The following is a 22,794-nucleotide window of genomic DNA, read 5'->3' as shown; positions in this document are numbered from 1 at the left end:
AGACCCATAATTTGCTTTTCTTTTTTTAAGTGGGCTCCATGCCAGTGCAGGACTTGAACTCAACCCTGAGATCAAGACCTGAGCTGAGATCAAGAGTCGGACACTTAACCGACTGAGCCACCCAGGCGCCCCCATGATTTGCTTCTTTATTAATGTCTTCTTTCTGGTTACTTTGAATTATTTTTTTTCTGTTTTTTTTTTTTTTTTAAGATGAATTCTTAGTTCTTTTATCTTTTTGTTTCAAATGAAAGCATTCAAGCCTATACATTTTTTTTCTTAATACTGCTTTTATTGTTACCATAGGTTTTACAGTGTGAAATGTTTTCCTTTTTATTGCTTTCTCGGTTTTTAGTAAATTTTTTTAAATAATCCATGCATTATCCAGGGACTTACTTTCTAATAATGATGTCTTTTTTGATCACTTACTTACTTACAGATTATGATCAGAGAAATAGCCTATAAAAATATCTTTAAAAAATTTATATGGGTGCATACGCTCTTAGGAAAAAAATTTTTTTTTTCTTTTTTAAAGATTTCATTTTTAAGTGATCTCTATACCCAATGTGGGGCTTGAACTGACAACCCTGAGAGTAAGAGTTGCATGCTCCACCCACTGAGCCAGCTAGGCGCCCCAAAAAAATTATCTTTTTGATGGTTGTAATGAGAATCTCTAATAAATATTTATTGATTGTATTTTTAAATTCCTCTTTGTCCTTAATTTTTTTTTGGTCTAGATTTTCAAATGTTAAGAGATCTTGGGATAGACACTGCTGACTAGCTAAGCCACACCCATTCCTGGTTTTTTTGCTTTGTGTACTTTCCATGCGGCTGCGTATTGTAATATTCACTTCTTCAGGTTCCCTTGCTGTTTGGGTCACCATGTGACACCGTTCCAGCAAATAGGTTTACAGGAAGGCTTCTGAGAAAGGTTTTGCTTTTCAGATGAATTAAACTAATGTACCTAGCGCAGCCCTTCTTTTCCACCTTTAAACCCTCACGGGGATAAGAGGTGCTAAAGTAGCAGAGTGGAGAGAGAAAGATGCTTTTCTCAGTCTCTGATCAGACACCAGCAGCTGTCTTCCTCTCGACTTCTAGTTATTTAAGAGAAATAACATAATAATCGGAGCCACCGTTAATTGAATTTAATGTTTTAGCTAAATGCATCCTCATTAATATAAGTAAGGATGTTTTAAGTATTCCATTGTATTTGTATCAAGTTCTTTCATTCCTAATTATTTTGTTATATTTTAATACACATACATATTTGATATGTATATGTATCAAAAGTAACAGAAATAATGTAAATAGTTGGATATATCTTCATAAATAATGCTTTTTATCATTACATAATATTTCTTTTCTCTAGTTCTTTTAACCTTAAATTCCTATTTGGATAAATGAATATTGCCACCCTGCTTTATTTGGTTTGTATTTGCCTGGTATCTCTTAAGACACACTGTCTTTTTTTTTTTCCTTAAAAAATTTTTTTTGGTAAATTGTACATTACATAAATTGTACCACTTGAACCAATTCAGTGGTATTTTACAATTCATTGGCATTGAGTACGTATACGATGTTGTGCCAACATCAACATTATCCGTCTTTTAGAACGTCTTCATCATCCCACACAGAAGATCTGAGCTCTTTGCCTCTATGAATTTGCCTATTCCAAGTTCCTTGTATAAGGGAAATCATAACACTGTTTGTCCTTTTGAAGGACATACTGTCTTCTAATGGGATAATTTATTGAGTTCCTATTTAATGTTACAACTGATATTCTTGTTTTATTGTTTCTCTAACTTTATCAGTTAGTAGCTAATCTTGTTTCTTCATTTTTTGTTTATTTTTGTTAATTTGAAAGTTCACTTCCATTAGTGGTTACATTCCTATTTCTCACTCTCCATCAGAAGCATATAGTGTTACTATTAATCAAAAGCAAAATACCTGTTTTTTATACCAGGGTCACACTTTCTCTTTTGCTTTCTTTGTACCCAAGGAAGTTGAAACCTTTGGACTACTTCTTACCTCTTGCTTCTTCTCCCATCTCTTCTCTCTATTGCTTAAAACCTTTGAAAAACCTTTACTTTGTCCCTTTCCCACCCACCCTGATTTTTCTATATAGTTAAGTAGTTAAAATGAATTTTGCTTACAACATGTCCTTTTTTTAAAAGCACTTTGGGTGGGGCGCCTGGGTGGCTCAGTCGGTTAAGCGTCTGCCTTAGGCTCAGGTCATGATCTCGGGGTCCTGGGATCGAGCCTCGCGTTGGGCTCCCTGCTCAGCATGAGCCTGCTTTTCCCTCTGCCCTTCCCCCTGCTTGTGCTTGCTTGCTCGCTCTCTCTGGTGCTCTGTCTCTTTCTCAAAACTGAGTAAAAAGCACTTTGTTTATATATTCCAAGATAATATATTCTTTTTTTTTTTTAAGATTTTATTTATTTTGACAGAGAGCGAGAGAGGGAACACAGGGGGAGTGGGAGAGGGAGAATATACAATTTTGTACTCATACTGCTACTTTATAAAATATCCTTTCCTACCCTCCTCACACCTTTGCCTGGCAAACTCCTGCTTGTTCTTTGAGATTAAGCTCAGGAAACCAACTCGTTCAGGGAGCCTTCCTTCCCCTCACTACCTCTCAGCTTCTCCCTTTGGCTTTCACCCTCTTCTGGGTTCCTGAACCATCTTGTGTTTATATGCACAGTAGTCGTACATGTACTGAATTATATCAGCCTATTTTGTATCAGTTTCTTCTTTTAGTCTCTGGATTCCTTTAGTTATAGGGTGAGATTGCAGAGGGGTCAGTTACCCATTTCACAGTTTATGCAAAGATCAGTGGGAAACCATTGGAGGTTTTACATATGGAGCTAATATGATATGATTTGTTTCAGAGACTCACTTTGGCTATTGTTTGTGGAATGGTTGGTTTGGAGAAGTGCAGGAGTAAGTTTGGGGAAATGGTTTTGTGTGGCTTCTGGAGCCCACCTGCCTGGGTCCACTGTACACTAGCCGTGTGGTCCCGAGTCCACCGTACGCTAGCCCTGTTGCCCTGGGTCCACCGTATACTAGCTTTGTAATCTTAGAGATGTTCCTTAACCTTTGTTTGCCTCAGTCTCTCCATCTGTAAAATGGTGATAAAAACAGTACTACCTTGGGGCGCCTGAGTGGCTCAGTCGTTAAGCGTCTGCCTTCGGCTCAGGTCCTGGGGTCAAGCCCCGCATCGGGCTCCCTGCTCGGCGAGAAGCCTGCTTCTCCCTCTCCCACTCCCCCTGCTTGTGTTCCCTCTCTCTGTCAAATAAATAAATAAAATCTTAAAAAAAAAATAGTATTACCTTCAGAGTTGCGGTGAAGGTTAAATGAATTAAAACAGCTTAGAATAGTAATTGGTGCATAGTAAGCAATCGGATGTTACGGATTATGTTGTTGTTCAGCAAATATTTGTGTGTTCACTGCATGCTAGGCAGTGAGCTAGATACCACTCTTAAGCTGAAAGCTAAATTTAACAGGTGACAAAGGCAAGTTCAAATTAATAATATACAGACAGAACCTTGAGTTACAATGATGTCCCTGAGAATCTGGATATGAAACAAACTATTTGGCCATTGTTATAATGTTACAATTCTGGAGATCTCGTATTTTGATTTCCTTGACATTTTTTATAGCAGGGTCTCCATTAGGTACTACATGAGTCACTGGGGAACATTTTTTGAATAAAAGAATCCTCAATTAATAAGACTATCCTTTTGTTAGGAGTTTGCCTACTCTATAACTTGGTAATTGAGAAATTAATTTTTGAACATGTTGTATTACTATTAAATAAATATCTATCGTGTCAGCTTTATAAGTCAGAGTTCTTGTATGCCAGTTTAGGAGAGCTTTTGTTTTTGTTGTGTTTTAATTAAATAAAGGAGATACAGTGGTAATTCATGTGTAAATATAATATATGGGGGAAGCTAAGAGACTTGCTGGTATTTAAATGACTACTTTTTTTAAAGAGAGAATAGTTTACATATATTGTGGTAAAGAATTAAAATAACTTATACTTTACATGAAAAAAAATTGATAGTGGTTAACCATGGGGTGTGGGATTTAAAGATGGGAGCATGCTTTTATAATTAAAGATAAACAGTAAGCAGAGATTTAAGGAGGAAAACAATGACAAAGAAAATAAAATAAAAGTAGAAACAAATATGTGTGTATGTTAGATAACTTACAAAGAATTTGTGGTTCTTATGAATGGATTCATCCACCCTCAGCTGGGTGTAGCATGGTCCATGGAAACTGTATGCACACAGAACTTGATGTGAGTTTTGTCTTTGTACTTGTTCTAGTGTTCATGTTTGTTTACCTGCTTTATTTTTACAGGGATGTGCATGCAGTCTGTCTCTGGGATGATAAAGGTCCAGCAAAAATTCATCAGGCTTTAAAAGAAGATATTCTTGAGTTTATCAAGCAAGCACAGGCAGTAAGTTCTGCATCTTTAGATTAAGTTTATTTTAAGATTTAGGGAATATCGCATTTTCTGATGTAGGACTCCCAGAAGTAATTTAAAAATATCACATTGACTTTTGACATTTGCTGATTAAAGTTTTTTAAAATTTATTTATTTAAGCAATCTCTACACCCAGCATGGGGCTGTAGCTCACAACCCTGAGATCAAGAGCTGCAGGCTCTACTGAGCAAGCCAGCCAGGCGCCCCGTGTTGACTAAATTTGTTAATGAGATGATTGTTATTGGTTGTTTATTCCCCCTTAGTGACATTTCTGTCAAGACAGCACATCATTATCCTCAATTAAAAGTGCTGTTTCTATATATATTCTTTTTCTATATATGATTTAAAGAAAGATACTGAAGTCAAGTACCTGATTGTTATATATTTAATTCTGCTAATAGCCACCACCATGATGTTAAAAGATTCATGTCACATGGGGCATTACTTACAAAATGAAATGTTTTGCTATCACCATTAATTCTGTCATCTTGATAAATGATTTTTTAAAAAAGATTTTATTTATTTATTAGAGAGAGAGAGAATTTCAAGCAGACTCTGTGCTGAGTGCAGAGCCCGACACAGGGCTCAATCTCAAGACCCTGAGATCACGATTCAAGCTGAAACCAAGAGTCAGATGCTCAAACAACTGAGCCACCCAGGCGCCCCCTGATAAATAATTTTTTAACATGTATTACAGTTTTGGGGCGCCTGGGTGGCTCAGTTGGTTAAGCGTCTGCCTTTGGCTCCGGTCGTGATCCCAAGGTCTTGGGATGGAGGACCACTTCAGGCTCCCTGCTCAGCGGGGAGTCTGTCCCTCTGCCCTCCCCCTTCTCATGCTCTCTTGCATGTGCTCTCTTTCAAATAAATGAAAAATTAAAGAAAATAGTTTTATAGGAAATTCTCTTTTAATGAATATGATATTTTCAGACTTTGCTTAGAAAAATATATACTTTTTTATCACAATTGAATCAAAAGTATACTTTTCCAGAACTCATTTACAAATAATGCATTGGAAAGCATATCATCTTACCTGTTTATGACTTTCAGTGATAATATAAATTATGTTTATTTTAAATTGATAGAGCTTTAGTCTTCAGTTTCTGGAAATGGGCTCCTAAACAATCATCTTAGATATTGTTAACAAATGTTAAAAAATACACTTGACACTACAAAACAAAAATATGTGTTTCATTATAACACGACCCATCGAAGTCTGGAATGTAGACTTTAGTAAGACCCTGAGGATGAGGTTTAGTGTCACTAATTCAGAGTGTTTAAATGATGGGAATAATAATGCCAGACATAGCTATATGATTTCTCAACTTTTTTTTTAAGATTTTATTTATTAGACGAGTGAGAGCATAAGTGGGGGGGGGGGCAGAGGGAGAGAGGGAGAGAGGGAGAAGCAGGCTCCCCGCTGAGCAAGGAGCTTGACACAGGGCTTGATCCCAAGACCCCGGGATCATGATTTGAACCTAGGGCAGACGTTTGACTGAGTCACCCACACACCCCTGATTTCTAAACTTCTAAGAAGGTTTAGCTTTGTGAGTTATTTTACTAGTCAGTTATTAAGACTAATTGAACTTATCTAGTTAGGAGGACCAAATCTCTTAAACAGGAGAGATTGTTTCTATATGCATTAAAATGATTATAGTATTACTTGAAACGACAAAATGGGAAGTAAAAAGTAAATGTACAATGCTTGGCAAGTTATTAGGGTATTTAATTTTGGCGCCTGGGTGGTTCATTCGTTAAATGTCTGCCTTTGGCTCGGGTCATGATCCCAGTGTCCTGGGGTCGAGCTCCGCATCGGGCTCCCTGCTCTGCGGGAAGCCTGCTTCTCCCTCTCCCCCTGCTTGTGTTCCCTCTCTCGCTGTGTCTCTCTCTGTCAAATAAACAGTTAAAATCTTAAAAAAAAAAAAAAACCATAAGTATTCTTTTTGCTCATAATTTTGTATAGCAATTTGGGTTAGTCTCACCTGATTTCTCCTAAGCTTATTAATGTGCCAGCAGGTAGCTGGTGGCTTTGCCGGGACTGGATGATCCAAGAGAGCTTTTCTCACATACTTGGTATTTGGTGCTGGCTTTCACCTGGGCCTTTCTCCCTCAGGTGGTTTCCCATTCTGGGGGAACCCAGCTTTTGAGGTGATAGTGGAATCTTCAAGATCTCCTCAGATCTTGGTTCAGAAGTCTCACGGTGTCACATCTGCATCCTGTTGGTCAAAATAGTCACAGGACCAGCCCAAACCAGTGGTGGAGAAATAGACCCCGCCATCTTTTAAAAAAATTGAGATTTAATTTACATACCAGAAAATTTACCCTCTTCAAGTATAAGGTTTGGTGGGTTTTAGTATATTCATAAAGTTGTGCAACCATCATCTACTCATTCTAGAACATTTTCATCACCCTAAAAAGAAACTGTGTACCCATTAGCAGTTAATCCCCTATGACCCACTCCCCACAAACCCTGGCGACCACTCATCTTCTTTGTTTCCATGCATTTGTTTGTTGTGTACATTTCCTATAAATGGGATCATGCAATACGTGGCCTTTTATGACTGGCTTCTTTCATTGACGATAATGTTTTCAAGGTTCAACTACATTGTAGTATTTATCCATATTGCATTTTGTTTTATGGCTGAATAATATTCCATAGTATGGCTATACAACATCTTTTTTTAATCATCATTGGTGGACATTTGGGTTGTTACTACTTTTTGTCTGTTTTGAGTAATGCTAGAAACATTTGTGTGTAAGTTTTTTTTCTTAATTGAGGTATAATTGACATTAATAGTTTTAGGTGAACAACACAATGATTTGATATTTGTATATATTATGAAATGATCACCACAATAAGTCTAAACATCCATCACCACACATGGTTATGGAATTTTTTTTCTTGTGATGAGAACTTTTAAAATCTCTTAACAACTTTCTAATATTCAATACAGTATGGTTTAACTGTTGTTGCCATCCATATGCTACATTACTTCTTCCTCAGTCTTACTTATTTTATAACTGGGAATTTGTACCTTTGGACTCTCCTGCCCATTTGTGCCCCACCCCGCACTCCCTGCCTCTTGCAACTACCAGTCTGTTCTCTGTATCAGTGAGCTTGGGTTTTTTGTTTTTGTTTTAAATTCCACATGTAAATGAAATCATACTTATCTTTTGCTGTCTTATTTCATTAGCATAATGCCCTCAAGATCTATCTTTGTTACTGCAAATGGCAAGATTTCATTTTTTCTTTCTTTTTTTTTTTTAAAGATTTCATTCATTTATTTGACAGAGAGACACAGCGAGAGAGGGAACACAAGCAGGGGGAGTGGGGGAGGGAGAAGCAGGCTTCCCGCCGAGCAGGGAGCCTGATACGGGGCTCGATCCCAGGACCCTGGGACCATGACCTGAGCCGAAGGCAGACGCTTAATGACTGAGCCACCTAGGCGCCCCAACATTTCATTTTTTTTTTTCTAATGGTTGAGTAATAGTCCATTGTGTCTATATACCACATTTTCTTTATCTTACTTATCAGTCGATCCTTAGGTGGTTTCTGTAACTTGGCTATTGTAAATAATGCCGCAGTGTACATGAGAGTACATATGTCTTTTCAAGTTAGTATTTTGTTTTCTTCGCATAAATACCCAGATGTGGAATTGCTGGGTCATATGGTAGTTCTGTTTTTAATTTTTCAAGTAACCTCCATACTGTTTTCCACAGCAGCTGTACCATTTTACTTCCCACCAGCAGTGCACAGGGTTTCCCTCTTCACAGCATCCTGGCCAGCACTTGTTCTTTCTTGCCTTCTTGATACTAGCCGTTCTGACAGGTGTGAGGTGATAGCTCACGTGGGTTTGATATGCATTTCCCCAATGATGAGTGACGTTGAGCACCTTTTCATGTGTCTGTTGGCCCTCGGTGTGTCTTCTTTGGAAAACGTCTGTGCAGATCTTCTGCCCGTTTTTCAGTCGCATTGTTTATTTTTTGCTCCTGAGTTGTAGGAGTTCTTTGTGTTGGGTGTTAGCCCCTCGTCAGATCCACGATGTGCAGTGATTTTCTCCCTTTACAAGGTTGTCTTCCTCACATTCGTGGGCCCCTTTGCTGCGCTGTGGTTCTGGAGTTGGAGGTGGTCCACTTGTCTGTTTTTGCTTTTGTTGCTTTTGGTACCATATTCAAAAAAATCATCGCCACGACCTATGTTAAGGAGCTCACCTGAGCCTGGGTTTTCTTCTAGGAGTCTTATGGTTTCAGGTGTTAGGGTCAAGTCTTTAATCCATTTTGAGTTAACTTTTGCGTATCGTGCAGGATAGTGGTGCAGTTTCATTCTTTTGCACGCGGCCGTCCTGTTTTCCCAGCACCATTTATTGAAGAGACCGTCCGTCCCCGTTGTATATTCTTGGCTCCTTTGTTGTGAACTAACTGAACGTATACGTGTGGGTTCGTTTCTGGGCTCTCTGTTCTGTTCCACTGATCTCTGTGTCTGTTTTGATGACGATGGAGCTCTGTAACATAGTTTGCTGTCAGGAAGGTGATGCTCCAGCTTTGTTGTTCTTTCTTAAGATTGCTTTGACTGTTCTGGGTCTTCTGTGGTTCTCTCCAAGTTGTAGGCTTGGTTGTTCTTTTTCTGTGGAAAATGCCATTCGACTTTTGATTGAGATTGCATTGAGTTTGTATGTTTTTGGTAGTGTGGACATTTTAATGCTTATTATTCTTCCATTCTGTGAGCACCGAATATTTTTCCATGTATTTGTGTCTTCTGTTTGTATCATCTGTGTCTTATAGTTTTCAGTGTACAGGTCTTTCACCTCCTTGGTTAAGTTATTCCTAGGTATTCCTGGGATCTGTTCCAGGGATACAAGATTGGTTAGTTCAACATCCACAAGCAAACCTTTGTGAAACACCACATTAACAAAATGAAGTATAAAATCATATGATCATCTCAAATAGATGCAGAAAAAGCATTTGACAAAATGCAACATCTATTTATGATTAAAACTCCTAAAAAGTTGGTATAAAGGGAATGTACCTCAACATAATAAAGGCAGTATATGACAAACCCACAGCTAAAATCACATTCAGTGGAGAAAAGCTAAAAGCTTTTCCTCTAAGATCAGGAATGGGACAAGAATGCCAACTCTTACCACTTTGATGCAGCATAGGACTGATAGCAGTCAGACAAGAAAAGAAATAAAAGGCATCCAAGTCAAGGAAGAAGTTAAAAAAATAAAAAGTAAAACCGTCACTATTTGCAGATAACATAATATAGAGAAAACCATGAAGATTCTAACAAAAAACTGTCAGAACAGACGAGTTTAGTAAAGACACACGTTAAAAAATCAATATACAAAAATCTATTCTGTTTCTATACACTTAAAACAAGGTATCAGTAAGAGAAAGTTAAAAACCAATCCCATTTACAATTGCATCAAAAAGAATAAAATATGGACACCTGGGTGGCACAGTCGGGTTAAACGTCCGTCTTGGGCTTGGTCATGATCCCAAGGTCCTGGGATTGAGCCCTGCTTTGTGCTCCCTGCTCCCAACTCTTGTTTTCGCTCTCAAATAAATAAATAAAATCTTAAAAAAGAGTTGCGTGCTCTACCACCCGAGCTAGCCGGGAGCCCCAGTCCTTTGTATCTCTGTGTTATCAGTGGTAATGTCTCCTGTTTCATTTCTGGTACTGTTCGAGTCCTCTTTTTTTCTTGGTGACTGTGCACAGGTTTTTCATGAACTTTTTTTGGGACATAGATATTTATAGCAGCATTTTTCATGGTAGCCAATGGGTAGAAACAACCTGGATGTCCATCAGTGGACAAAATAGATAAACTAAATGTGGTGTATCTGTAAAATGGTATAGTGTTCAGCGATAAAAGGAATAAAGTATTGATACATCCGAGGACTTCGGGAGTCCCCTGAAACTGTTAAAGAAGTCAGTTATAAATGTCTACGTATTATGGGGCGCCTGGGTGGCTCAGTCGGTTAAGCTTCTGATTCTTGATCTCAGCTCAGGTCTTGGTCTCAGGGTCATGAGTTCAGGCCCCATGTTGGGGGCGCTGGGTGGCTCAGTCAGGTGGACTGAGTCCAGCTCTTGGTTTCAGCTAGGGTTGTGATCTTGGGGTGGTAGATCGAGCCATGTATAGGGCTCTGCACTAAGTGTGTGGTCGGCTGGGAATTCTCTCTCTCCCTCTGCCTCCCCCCCTGCTCATGCACATGTGTTCCCTCTCTCATTTGCGTGCCCTCTCTCAAAAATAAATAAAATCTTTAAAGAAATAAAATAAATGTCTACATATTACATGTTTCCATTCATATGAAAGTCTGGAACAAGCGAATATATAGGCACTGAAAGTAAATTAGTGGTTGCTTAGGGTTGGGGAAGGGATGGGTGGGAATGGTGGTTAGGGGAGGATAAAAAGGTGATAGCTTAAGGATTTAGGGTATCAGGGTTTTTTATTGAGATACAGCTGACGTAAAACGTTTTATTAGTTTCATGTGTACATTATGATTTTATGTATGTACCAACATGATTGCCACAGTAAGTCTTTGTGAACATGTTTTGATTTCTCTTGGATATCATATAGATTGTACAATAAAATATTTTTATATAAGTTTTATATGTATGTTTATATATGTATATATATAATTTTATATATTTTATATTTATAGCATGAATATATTCTGTTATTCTTTCAAGCACCTACCTGTGTTTATTTCACATTCATATGATTCTTTTTTTTCAGCGAGTACTGAGCCATCAAGATGATACAGCTTTGCTAAAAGCATATATTGTCGAATGGCGAAAATTCTTTACACAGTGTGATATTTTACCGAAGCCTTTTTGTCAGCTGGAGATTACTTTAATGGGTAAACAGGGCAGCAATAAAAAATCAACTGTAGAAGACAGTATTGTTCGAAAAGTAAGTTACATTTTGCATTTTTTACCCTAATCTTCAGAAAGAAGGTAATTTTACAACTTCAGAAAGTAATTCAGACTTCAAGTGGTTTTTCTACTCGAGGTATAAATTCCTCTTTGACTCTTGCCGGGTTTTACTGAGTACTGCCAACCTTCTTCCTTCCACGTTGAGCTGCACCCCTCTGTCATTATGCTGCGTGGTGTTAAGTTGTGTGTCTGTGTCCTCAGATGGTAGCGCCTTGCTTTCTCCTTTTCCTGGTTTTATCTTCAGTATTTCCTTCTTCTTCTTTTTTACTTTTACCTTCCTATAAATTACTTTTTTCCTCTTTCAAAAATCTCTTGTTAGGTTACCTTCTTGTATCTTTGTGTTTAATTGTGGCTAAATTGTTATCTTCATGATCTTTTTACTTGTTTCCAGTTACCATGAACTCATTATGTACTGTGTTTATTTTCATATTTTTGCATGGTTTCTAGTTAGAAGCTCTGTGTCCAGTAACCCCTCGTGATTTAATGGAAAGAACTCAGCTCTGAAAGTGGAATCCCAGGTTTTCTTTTCAACTCTTCAATCAGTAATGACCTAAACTCTCTGTCCTCATTTCGCATATGTATTCCTGCTTCTGAGAATCAAGTGGAAACGTAGATTTGAAAAGTAAAAAAGTGAAAAATGCCTCTTGGACTTTAAGCAACTTGCTACTTGCTGTGAAGGTTATAGCAACAAAGTCAGGCATTCAAATAGTGGCATAGGCATTCCTGTTCCTTCCCAACTCTAAACTTTGTGCTGATATGGACAGGGATGCTGTGAATTTAGACACCCAGGGGTTCTCCGGTGGTAGAAATAACTGCAATGTGAGAAATTATCCCCCTTCCCCCAAAAAAGAAAAAGAAAAGTACTTCTAGATGCTTTTTAATTTGCAATTCCATAATCTTATCCTCTCTTGTTTTTTTGTTATTCTTAATTTATACCATTCCCTACTGATTATAGGAATCAGCACCCCTTAATGATTAAGAGCGTAGATTCTGGGACCATACCTGTTGGATTCACATCCCAGTGTTGCCGTTTATGAGCTGTATAAGGGTGGGGAAACTAGCTTTCCTCTCAGTGTCCCAGATTCTACATTTCTAAAAAGGGAGATATTGGTATTGAGGATTAGATGAGTTACGTGTGAAAAGTACTTAGAGTGGTGCTGGGTATACAGTGAATGTTGTATACCTGCTAATGTTATCATTGATGCTGATGCTGTTGTCATTAATGTATTTTCTGTATCTGACACAGTTTCTTGGAATGATAATACATACGGATATGTGTATAACATTGCCATCATTTAAATGGAACATCTGTCAGGTGGATTTGTAGGTCCAGTATCACACAGGTTTTCATTTGGTGCTTTTTGCATTTATCATGTGTTTATTATACAAATATGTATATGAGCATTCCAAACACCAATACTACTGAAATTTAACCTTGTAACTATAGGAGAGGTAAGCTTTTCCATGTATTGCTGTATTTAATTTTTACAACAACCACTTGAAATTTGTATTATTATTTGTACTATTTTCAGATGGGAAATCCAGTAAATAAGTTAACATTTAACCAAACTTAAATACACTAGTTCCCTGAAGTATTCAAGTGAATGAATATAGGCCTAAGAATTTGATTTCCTTTTTTAGTATTTATAGTTAAATTTTTTGTTTCTGTATGGTACCTGGTATATTAATAATTGAGATGATTGCATATTTCTTCTTTTCCTAGCTCATGCTTGATACATGGAATGAGTCCATCTTTTCAAATATAAAAAACAGACTCCAAGATAGTGCAATGAAGCTGGTACATGCTGAAAGATTAGGAGAAGCTTTTGATTCTCAGCTGGTCATTGGCGTTAGAGAATCCTATGGTATGTTCTGAACTTTTATGATCATGATTTTTTATGGAAATTCTGAGACCATTACAGAATAGTACGATCAGTTATCTGTGTTATCAAATAGTCACACCTACTTTTGATGCCAGATGCTTTTAAGAGCCCACAGAAGGTATTAAATCTCTTCAAGGAAATATAGAAAAAATCCATATTCCTGTGGTTAATACTGGTTTTCTCCATCTCACTCATTTCTTGGCTGGTGAATCCTTTTAGTGACCTAAATTAGAGAAACCGTAGATTTGAATCAATAACTCAGAAAGGTGGTAACTGATTTCGTACTTATATTTTCAGGAAGTACGTTTATTCCATGTACACATTCCTCTCTGAACTTTTCAGTTTCTGACCATCATACTCTCATTTGTTCTTTTAATCAGATGCGCTGTTTTCTCTGAGAACACTCCTCTTTCCGCTTTACTTGTGGCTCAGCCTCCTCCTGTTTGCTGGCAGAGGCCTTTCCTAATTCCCAGACTAGGTCAGGGCCCTCTCACGTTGCTTCCTAGTACCGGTGCCTCCCTGTCATCATACTTCAGTTAACTGTGTTGTTGACACTGTATCTTTACTGAACATAGAATGTGGGCACAAAGTATGCCTTGGTAAGAATTTTTTTGTATTAATGAACCTTTAGCTATCTTTGGCTCTTTCTGTTGCCCCATATTTCTTTAGGTATCAAAGTCTTTAGGCTTTCGTTAGTAGCCATGTCATTGAAATTTATTCCTCCTTATTTCAGCTGACACCAGTTTATACTGTGTAAACTCTGCTTCTGGACTTTTGAAACAGTCTTCTTATGGTGATCTTATTGCTATAATTTAACCCATGAACTGTTCACAAGATTAATTTTTAAGTACTATTTAGTTAGTATTTTTCTTAGCATTTAGTGGTACACCACGCTGAAATCAGGTCACTTAGTCTGAGTGCTGAGGCTCTCTACAACCATTCCTAACTTCCCTTTCTACCTTGTTTTCTACTAACCTTACAGTCCACTCAGACAATGTGGTCATTTTACCTTGACTTGGCTTTGTGATTTGGTACTTCCCGATATTTACTTACTTTACTAGCTTCTGTGTAAATTCTAGTTTTTCCTTAAGACTCATCTCAAATCCTGTCTCAACTATGAATGGTTTCTTGACCATCTAGTTGGAGGTCATTCTGTTTCCTATTCAGAAATACGATAGCCCATTCTGTCTGTACTATTTGTCATTTCAGTGCTTTGTGCTGTTACCTTTTTAAGTCTCTTACAGAGAAGGAATATGATTTATGTTCTCTTGAGCATTGTCACAGTCCCTTGCACATAATGACTCCTCACTATTTGTTATTTATTGTACTCAAAATATTGATTTGAAACATAATTAGAGTAAAATTTATTTTCTGTTTTTCAGTTAACCTTTGTTCTAATCCTGAAGATAAGCTTCAAATTTATAGGGACAATTTTGAGAAGGCATATTTGGATTCAACAGAGAGATTTTATAGAACACAGGCACCCTCGTATTTACAACAAAATGGTGTACAGAATTATATGAAATATGTAAGTCAGAACTTAGTATATGTGATAATTTGAGCTCTTCCCTTGATATTCTTAAAAATGATTGCTATTTTGCTTCTGGGCAGGCAGATGCTAAATTAAAAGAAGAAGAAAAACGAGCACTACGTTATTTAGAAACCAGACGGGAATGTAACTCTGTTGAAGCAGTAAGTAACTGTATGATTGTGTATTCTTGGAGATTATTTCCAGTACAGTAGCCCAGGGATGGCAAATATTTGATGCGAGTGTTCTTACCCATCCTTCTCACACCTCTGACCGGCATTACTGATTGCAGTTAGTACTCTTTCCCTGGTATTCTGGAGCACAGCTGCCGAAGTCACCTTATGCAGAACTCATTCATTGTTCTTTTGAGCTGATGTGCAAGATGAGATCTGTTTGCCATCCCTGCTCTAGACTTTACTACATTTAATGTACTTAATTTTTAAACAGTCTCCTTGTATCATGTTTTATGTGCATCTGTAGTTAACCATTTTAGTGATTTTCATGTTGCAAGTAAAACGTGCTCCCTAGAGATACAGTTGATTCTTGTTATTCACAGTGATTATGTTCTGTAAAGTGGCTGTGAACACTGAATCAGTGAGTACCGATCGAATCATTACTTATAGGGGATATTTATTCTTATATGCGAGGATGTTTTCAAACTTGTCATGGGATAAAATACTACTTGATCAGGGAACATCAGTCTTTATTTTGTTACATTGTTTTTCTTTATACTGTAAGTTCCTCAAAAAGCAAAACACAACTGATCAGAAATAGTAGCCATGTTACAATATCTCTCCTGAGTGTTTTCTTTCGGAGAATGACCTAAATGTGCTATAGTAAGGAAAATAAAAGTCAAGCTTGCAGAGTCTTAGAAATCGCTCATATATAGCAATGATATTTACTCTAATTCCCTTCAGTCTTTGGAGCCTAGGAACTAGATTTAGATTTATATTCAAGGAGGCGACATTCCTGTTTGCCTATGACCAAACATTTTCCAACTATGGATGGATTTATTTCTTTCTTTATTTGCTTCTGACTTTTCTTTGACTCTTCCATCTTGAATGATAGTCATGTTTATGCCTTGTTCAGAAAACAGGTTGAATTGGATTTTTTCCCTTGTTTTTTTTTTTTTTTTTTAATACAGTATATTTCCTCTTTTAGTGGTTAAAATAATTTTTATGTTGGCCAGAAAAAGAGGGCTAATTTCATGGTTGTTTCTAGAAATTCTCTGTAGAAATTTAAAGCCAGGCTTGGACTTCATCCAGAATGCAGGGAAGGCCATTGAATGTTTTTTAAGCAAGTGTGCTATGCTCACCATCATCCTTCAGGGGGATTAATCTGGTGACGGTGTGAAAGATGAATTGGAATGGGGGAGAGAGAAAAGTAGAAGGTAGGAGGTCTTTGCGATAATTCATGCGGGGGTTTAGGAGTACCACGTAGAATTATAGCAACGGGGATGTAGCCGAGAAGAGTAGAGAGAAAAGACTTCCCAGAGGCGGAACATGGTGTCATGCATGGGGCTAGATGTTAAAGGGAACGGAGTTAGTAGTGTTTCTGAGGCTGGCCTGGAATTTGAGTTTCTGGCCTGGAGGAATTTAGCTGCTACAGGGAGGTTGGGTAGAAGAGTAAGTCTCAGTCCTGAGAGAGAAATAGGAGTTAGTGTGACGAGTTTGAGTTGATTGATGTGCCCATAGCGTCTGGGTGGGGATGTTGCAGTTTTGTAAGAATTGTTGTTTTTCTCCTCTAGTTTATACGACTTAGTTGTATCATATGTATATGAAGCCTAAGGGGATTCAACTACAGATGTCTAAGAATAAGAGAAAGCAAGAAAAAGAGGGGATGAGAATGGTAGAGATAATCAAATACACATGACAGTTGATATAGAACAAGTAAGCCTCCCTTTCTGCTTCATTTATTTTTTTTTATTTTTTAAGATTTTTATTTATTATTTGAGAGAGGGCGAAAGCAAGAGAGGTCACAGAGGGAGAGGGAGAAGCAGACTCTGCCAAGCAGGGAGCCCAGTGCGGGGCTTGACCCCAGGACCCTGGAATCATGACCCGAGCTGAAGGCAGATGCTTAACCAACTGAGCCACCCAAGCATCCCTCCCTTTCTACTTCAGAGCATGCGCGTGTGCGCACTCAGACACACACAGAAAAAAGTTAAAATAGTAGATGTGAATTTACTTTTCCACAGTTACCCAATAGTGTGAGCATCTCATCAAGCTGAATGACTTTGGGGTTCTCAAAGATAAGTTTTTTCGTTACTCTTTTCAGCAGAGAGACCCTAAGTGCACTACAGCATGCTTCCAAAGAAGCTACTTTATTTGGGATGTAGGAGGTCTTTTTGTGTGGTTTGTTTTTATTTTGTTTCAATTTTCTGCTTATTTTTAAAAATTAACTCTTGACTCAAGTAATAAGGTGTATACAGAAGAGTGCACAGAAATCTCAGGTATGCATTATCACAGAGTGAACATACCTATAAAATCACCACACAAGAATTACCAAAATTCCGAAATCATTCATCATGCCCCCTCCAAATTACTCTTACCATCTTTTTCTTCAAAGGTTATCACTCTTAACTTTTAACAACGTAGATTAATATGTAGTTTGTACGGCAATATTTGGTGCAGAGGAGAAATCAAGTACCAAAATTGTAGGATTAATTATAACATTGGGAATTTCAGGTTTAATGAAGATGCATTACTATTTATATACCTCACTGAGCTAAGGCCCTTACTATACTGTGTACATAACATTTACTATATATATTTATTAATTTATAGTTTCTGTTTTCAAAGAGAAATGATATATGTTAAAATGAAGTGTGTTGTGATGGAAGGAACAGTAAACCCAAAAATCGCCAGGTCCTGATATAAATAAAGTATGAACAGTATTATTTGAATAGTTAGTAAGAAACAAGTCACTTTCCATACTATAAACTCTTCAGAACAAACTTACTGCCCTGATTTCTCTGAGAAGAATTATCGGCCATTAGGACATGCAGTGGTATGTCCTCACCTGTTAGACTCTTCTTACTGGAGGACAAGTACGGTATAGGGAAAATGTATTTTACTGTTACAGTCACTTCGTGTGGGGCTCTACTGTAATACGCATCAGAATTACAGTCACTTCATGTGGGGCTGTACTGTAATATGCATCAGAATTACAGTCACTTCATGTGGGGCTGTACTGTAATACGCATCAGAATTACAGTCACTTCATGTGGGGCTCTACTGTAATACGCATCAGAATTACAGTCACTTCATGTGGGGCTGTACTGTAATACGCATCAGAATTACAGTCACTTCATGTGGGGCTGTACTGTAATACGCATCAGAATTACAGTCACTTCATGTGGGGCTCTACTGTAATACGCATCAGAATTACAGTCACTTCATGTGGGGCTCTACTGTAATACGCATCAGAATTACAGTCACTTCATGTGGGGCTGTACTGTAATATGCATCAGAATTACAGTCACTTCATGTGGGGCTGTACTGTAATACGCATCAGAATTACAGTCACTTCATGTGGGGCTGTACTGTAATACGCATCAGAATTACAGTCACTTCATGTGGGGCTCTACTGTAATACGCATCAGAATTACAGTCACTTCATGTGGGGCTGTACTGTAATACGCATCAGAATTACAGTCACTTCATGTGGGGCTGTACTGTAATACGCATCAGAATTACAGTCACTTCATGTGGGGCTGTACTGTAATACGCATCAGAATTACAGTCACTTCATGTGGGGCTCTACTGTAATACGCATCAGAATTACAGTCACTTCATGTGGGGCTCTACTGTAATACGCATCAGAATTACAGTCACTTCATGTGGGGCTCTACTGTAATACGCATCAGAATTACAGTCACTTCATGTGGGGCTCTACTGTAATACGCATCAGAATTACAGTCACTTCATGTGGGGCTGTACTGTAATACGCATCAGAATTACAGTCACTTCATGTGGGGCTGTACTGTAATACGCATCAGAATTACAGTCACTTCATGTGGGGCTGTACTGTAATACGCATCAGAATTACAGTCACTTCATGTGGGGCTCTACTGTAATACGCATCAGAATTACAGTCACTTCATGTGGGGCTGTACTGTAATACGCATCAGAATTACAGTCACTTCATGTGGGGCTGTACTGTAATACGCATCAGAATTACAGTCACTTCATGTGGGGCTGTACTGTAATACGCATCAGAATTACAGTCACTTCATGTGGGGCTGTACTGTAATACGCATCAGAATTACAGTCACTTCATGTGGGGCTCTACTGTAATACGCATCAGAATTACAGTCACTTCATGTGGGGCTCTACTGTAATACGCATCAGAATTACAGTCACTTCATGTGGGGCTGTACTGTAATACGCATCAGAATTACAGTCACTTCATGTGGGGCTCTACTGTAATACGCATCAGAATTACAGTCACTTCATGTGGGGCTCTACTGTAATACGCATCAGAATTACAGTCACTTCATGTGGGGCTCTACTGTAATATGCATCAGAATTTAAGATTAAAGTATGTTTTTGGCATTTATGTTTTTCTCTGTAAATTAGCAAATTATTATGTTAATCAGTTATCTTTTTTGTATTAGTATAAATCAATACCAATTCTTTAAACCTGACTAGTTTTTAATATATGCAGAAAAACAAGTTTTTGGACCTGTATTGTGTACAGTAGAGAAAATCTCACCTAGGTAGTACCCAGTTGTGAGGCCAGGCCTCCTGAAAGTCAGACGTACATTTCAAGTAGTATTACTATAATACTCAGCAGCCCGCCAGATTCTTTCATTGTCTGTCAGAGTTTTGTTATCTTGGGTATTCCAAGCAGCTGATTACATCATTTGCAAATAATGATGCTTTTGCCTTTCTAATATTAATATCTCCTATTTCTTTCAATAGACTAAATCTATTAATAGTTAATTTGGGGGAAAATGTTAAATACAGGGATCCTTGCTTCTTCAGTCTTTGATGGGAATGCTTCCACATTTTCATCATGAAGCATGGTGTTGGATTTTGGCATGATGCATGTGTTTTGTTACGTTAAGAAACTATTCATTTATTCTTCTTTTATAAAGAATATTATCAGAAATGTATATACTTTAGTCCTAAGGCCAGTATCTTATTTAATGGAGAAATACTAGAGTCATTTCCACTACGATCTTTAACAAGGCAAGGATGCCCACTATTTCTGCTGCTATTTAACATTGTATAAGAGGTATTAACCTCTGCAGTTAGACTAGAGAAATCAGTTGGAGGCATAAGAATGGGTGAGCAGAAGTAAAACTCTGGAGATGATATCATAGTATATTTGGAAAACTCCAGATAATCAATGATAAAACTAACTCAAACAATAAAGCAATTCAGTAAAGTAGTAGGATATAAAATTAACATACAGAAACCAATAGTCTTCTTACACACAAATAATAAACAAGATATGATATTAAGAAAAACATCACTTATGGTAATAAAGAAAATTAAATACTTGGGAATAAATTTAACAAGAAATGTATGAAACCTGTAAGAGGAAAACTTTTTAAACATTGAGAAAACACAGAAGTAGACTTGAAAAAATGGAAAGACATCGTTTGTTCTTAAATTCTGTGGGGACTTAGAATTATGAAGATGTCAGTTCTTCCCTAAATGAATTTATAAATTCACTGTAATGCCAATGAAAATTCTAACAACTATTTAATAAAGTTAGGACAGGTTGATGTGAAAGTTCATGTGGAAAAATAAACATGCAAGAATCGCCAGGAAAACACTGGAAAAGAAAAACTGTGTGGAAAAATCCCTACCAAACATTAAAGCATCCTCTATAAAATAGTGAGGTAATTGTGCATGAATGGATAGTGGACCAGTGGGATGGAGTAGGCAGTCCAGAATTTTATGTAACAAAGGTTGGGTCTCAAATCATCGGGGGTAAAGATAGACTTAGAAGATGGTGCTGGGACAACGTAGTAGCCATGTGGAAAAAGATGATTTTGTATATTACAGCATTCAGAAGAATAAACACCAAATGGGTCAAGGATTGAAATGCTAAACATGAAATCGTATAGGTACAAGAATAATTCTTCTTTTAACCTTGGTATGGGGGAAGGCTTTTTAACATGACTCACAATTCAGAGACAGTAAAAGGAAAGATTGATGAATGACTACATTTTTAAAAAATTGCAAAAAGAACCATAAACAAAGTCAAAAGATAACTGACAATCTGGGAAAAAGTATTTGCAACATCTATCCCAGAGAAAGGCTTATTGCCCTGCTATATAAAGAACTTTTAAAAATTGAGGAACAAAAATGGGTAAGAACCTGATAGAAAAATGTTGGGAAAAGATACAGAGAGACGACACAAATATATACCTAATACTGGCCATCAAACGTTTGGAAAATGCTCAGACTCATTCTTACTGAAGAGTTCCACCTTATAAACATGGAGGGAAATTGACAATCACGATTAGGCAAATATCACAGTAATAATTGTTGCAGACAAGCTCTGCTAATAGATATTAAAATTAATGACCAAAAATGTGAGGTAAAATGGAGTACATTAACAGTTCAAAGTATATTCCCCAAGATATTTACTAGGGGAAAAATAGTAACTTGACAATGGAGAAACCCAAAAGACACTGTCTTAACCAAGTGATTAATGTTAATATCACCAGTAATAGGGATATACTGACCTGATGTACCTCTTGATATGATGTACTGAGAAGAATACCTCATTCCTGTGGTGTTCTCATCAAAAATGCATAACCTTATTCTAATGAGAAAAGATTAAAGAATCTCAAATTGGAGGACAATCTACACGATAACTGACTAGTATTCTTTAAAAGTGTCAAAATCATAACAGACCAAAAAAGTAAAAAAGAGAGAGACAGACCAAGGAACTACCACAGACTGGGGGAGAGTAGGAAATCTAAGCAACAGCTAAATGCAATGTGGGCTTGTAGATAAGATCCTGGAGTAGGAAAGAGACATTGGTGGAAAAACTGGTGAATTTCTAGTAAGATCTATAGTTAGTTAATAGTAGTATACTGTTTTCCTGGTTTTGGTAGTTTTACTGTAGTTGTGTAAGACATTATCATTCGGGGCAACAAGGTGATGTATGTATGGGCACTCTGCTGTTTTTGCAACTTTCCTGTAATGCTAAAATCAAAATAAAATATAAAAATAAAAACAACACATTATGAAGAATGCCTTTTTAATGTGGGAAGTATGGATGGAGTTGACATGGCATTTTCCTTCATTGGACTAATTCAGTAAATTACATTAACGGAGTTCCTCACATTAAGCCATTCTTCCATTTTAGGAATGAACACAATGTCCCATTTTTTAATGGATAAACATTTGTGCCCCAAAGGGATTTTGACATATCCTATATAGCCAATAAATGTTACTCCCAAGATTTTCCTCTCATAGTTTGTTGTTGTTGTTGTTTGTTTTTGTTTTTTTTTTTTTAGAGAGAGAGCAGGCTGCAGCAGGGGAGGGCAGAAGGAGAGAGAATCTTAAATAGGCTCCACACTGAGCGCAGAGCCTGATGCAGGGCTCGATCTCACAACCCTGAGGTCATGACCTGAGCCGAAATCAAGAGTCGGACGCTTAACTGAGCCACCTAGGTGCCCCTCCTCTAAGTTTCTTATATGTAAAATGTTTAGATGTTAAATTTATTATGTAACGAGAATAATATCTTTAGGATCCTTTTATAGATTTTTACTTGAAATTGCTTGTCATTAATACAACAGAATATGACAGAGACGAATCAATGGAAAGTTAGTCATGCTGTGAGTTGTTTAAATATCACAACATGAAGATGCCAGTAAGCAAAAGGTAGGAAAAAAGTGGGGAGCAGATAAACTGTCTTTTTCTGACACCTGGACTATGTGTTGGAAAGTTTGGAAGTTAGTCTGGAGAAGGAAAGGGTACATTTCAGTCTCGTTGTGGA

The 22,794-nt window shown here is 37.4% G+C and overlaps 1 protein-coding gene across 1 annotated transcript in view; it reads left to right on the top strand.

Annotated features, from left to right (window-relative positions):
- CUL5 (cullin 5) overlaps positions 1–22,794 on the top strand; it is a 92,555-nt gene that overhangs the window by 29,222 nt on the left and 40,539 nt on the right. The window contains exons 3-7 of the mRNA XM_028105793.2: positions 4,358–4,457; positions 11,219–11,395; positions 13,142–13,283; positions 14,684–14,829; positions 14,913–14,993. Of these exons, the coding sequence (XP_027961594.2) occupies positions 4,358–4,457; positions 11,219–11,395; positions 13,142–13,283; positions 14,684–14,829; positions 14,913–14,993 (646 nt within the window). The remainder of the gene's footprint in view (positions 1–4,357; positions 4,458–11,218; positions 11,396–13,141; positions 13,284–14,683; positions 14,830–14,912; positions 14,994–22,794) is intronic.

Source organism: Eumetopias jubatus, unplaced genomic scaffold, assembly GCF_037043125.1.
Source record: "Eumetopias jubatus isolate StellerSeaLion01/CBP00866 unplaced genomic scaffold, mEumJub1_p1.0 scaffold_13, whole genome shotgun sequence".
Classification (NCBI taxonomy): Eukaryota; Metazoa; Chordata; class Mammalia; order Carnivora; family Otariidae; genus Eumetopias; species Eumetopias jubatus.
The sequence above is the reverse complement of the archived record's forward strand: the minus strand, read 5'-3'. Positions and strand labels throughout refer to the sequence as shown.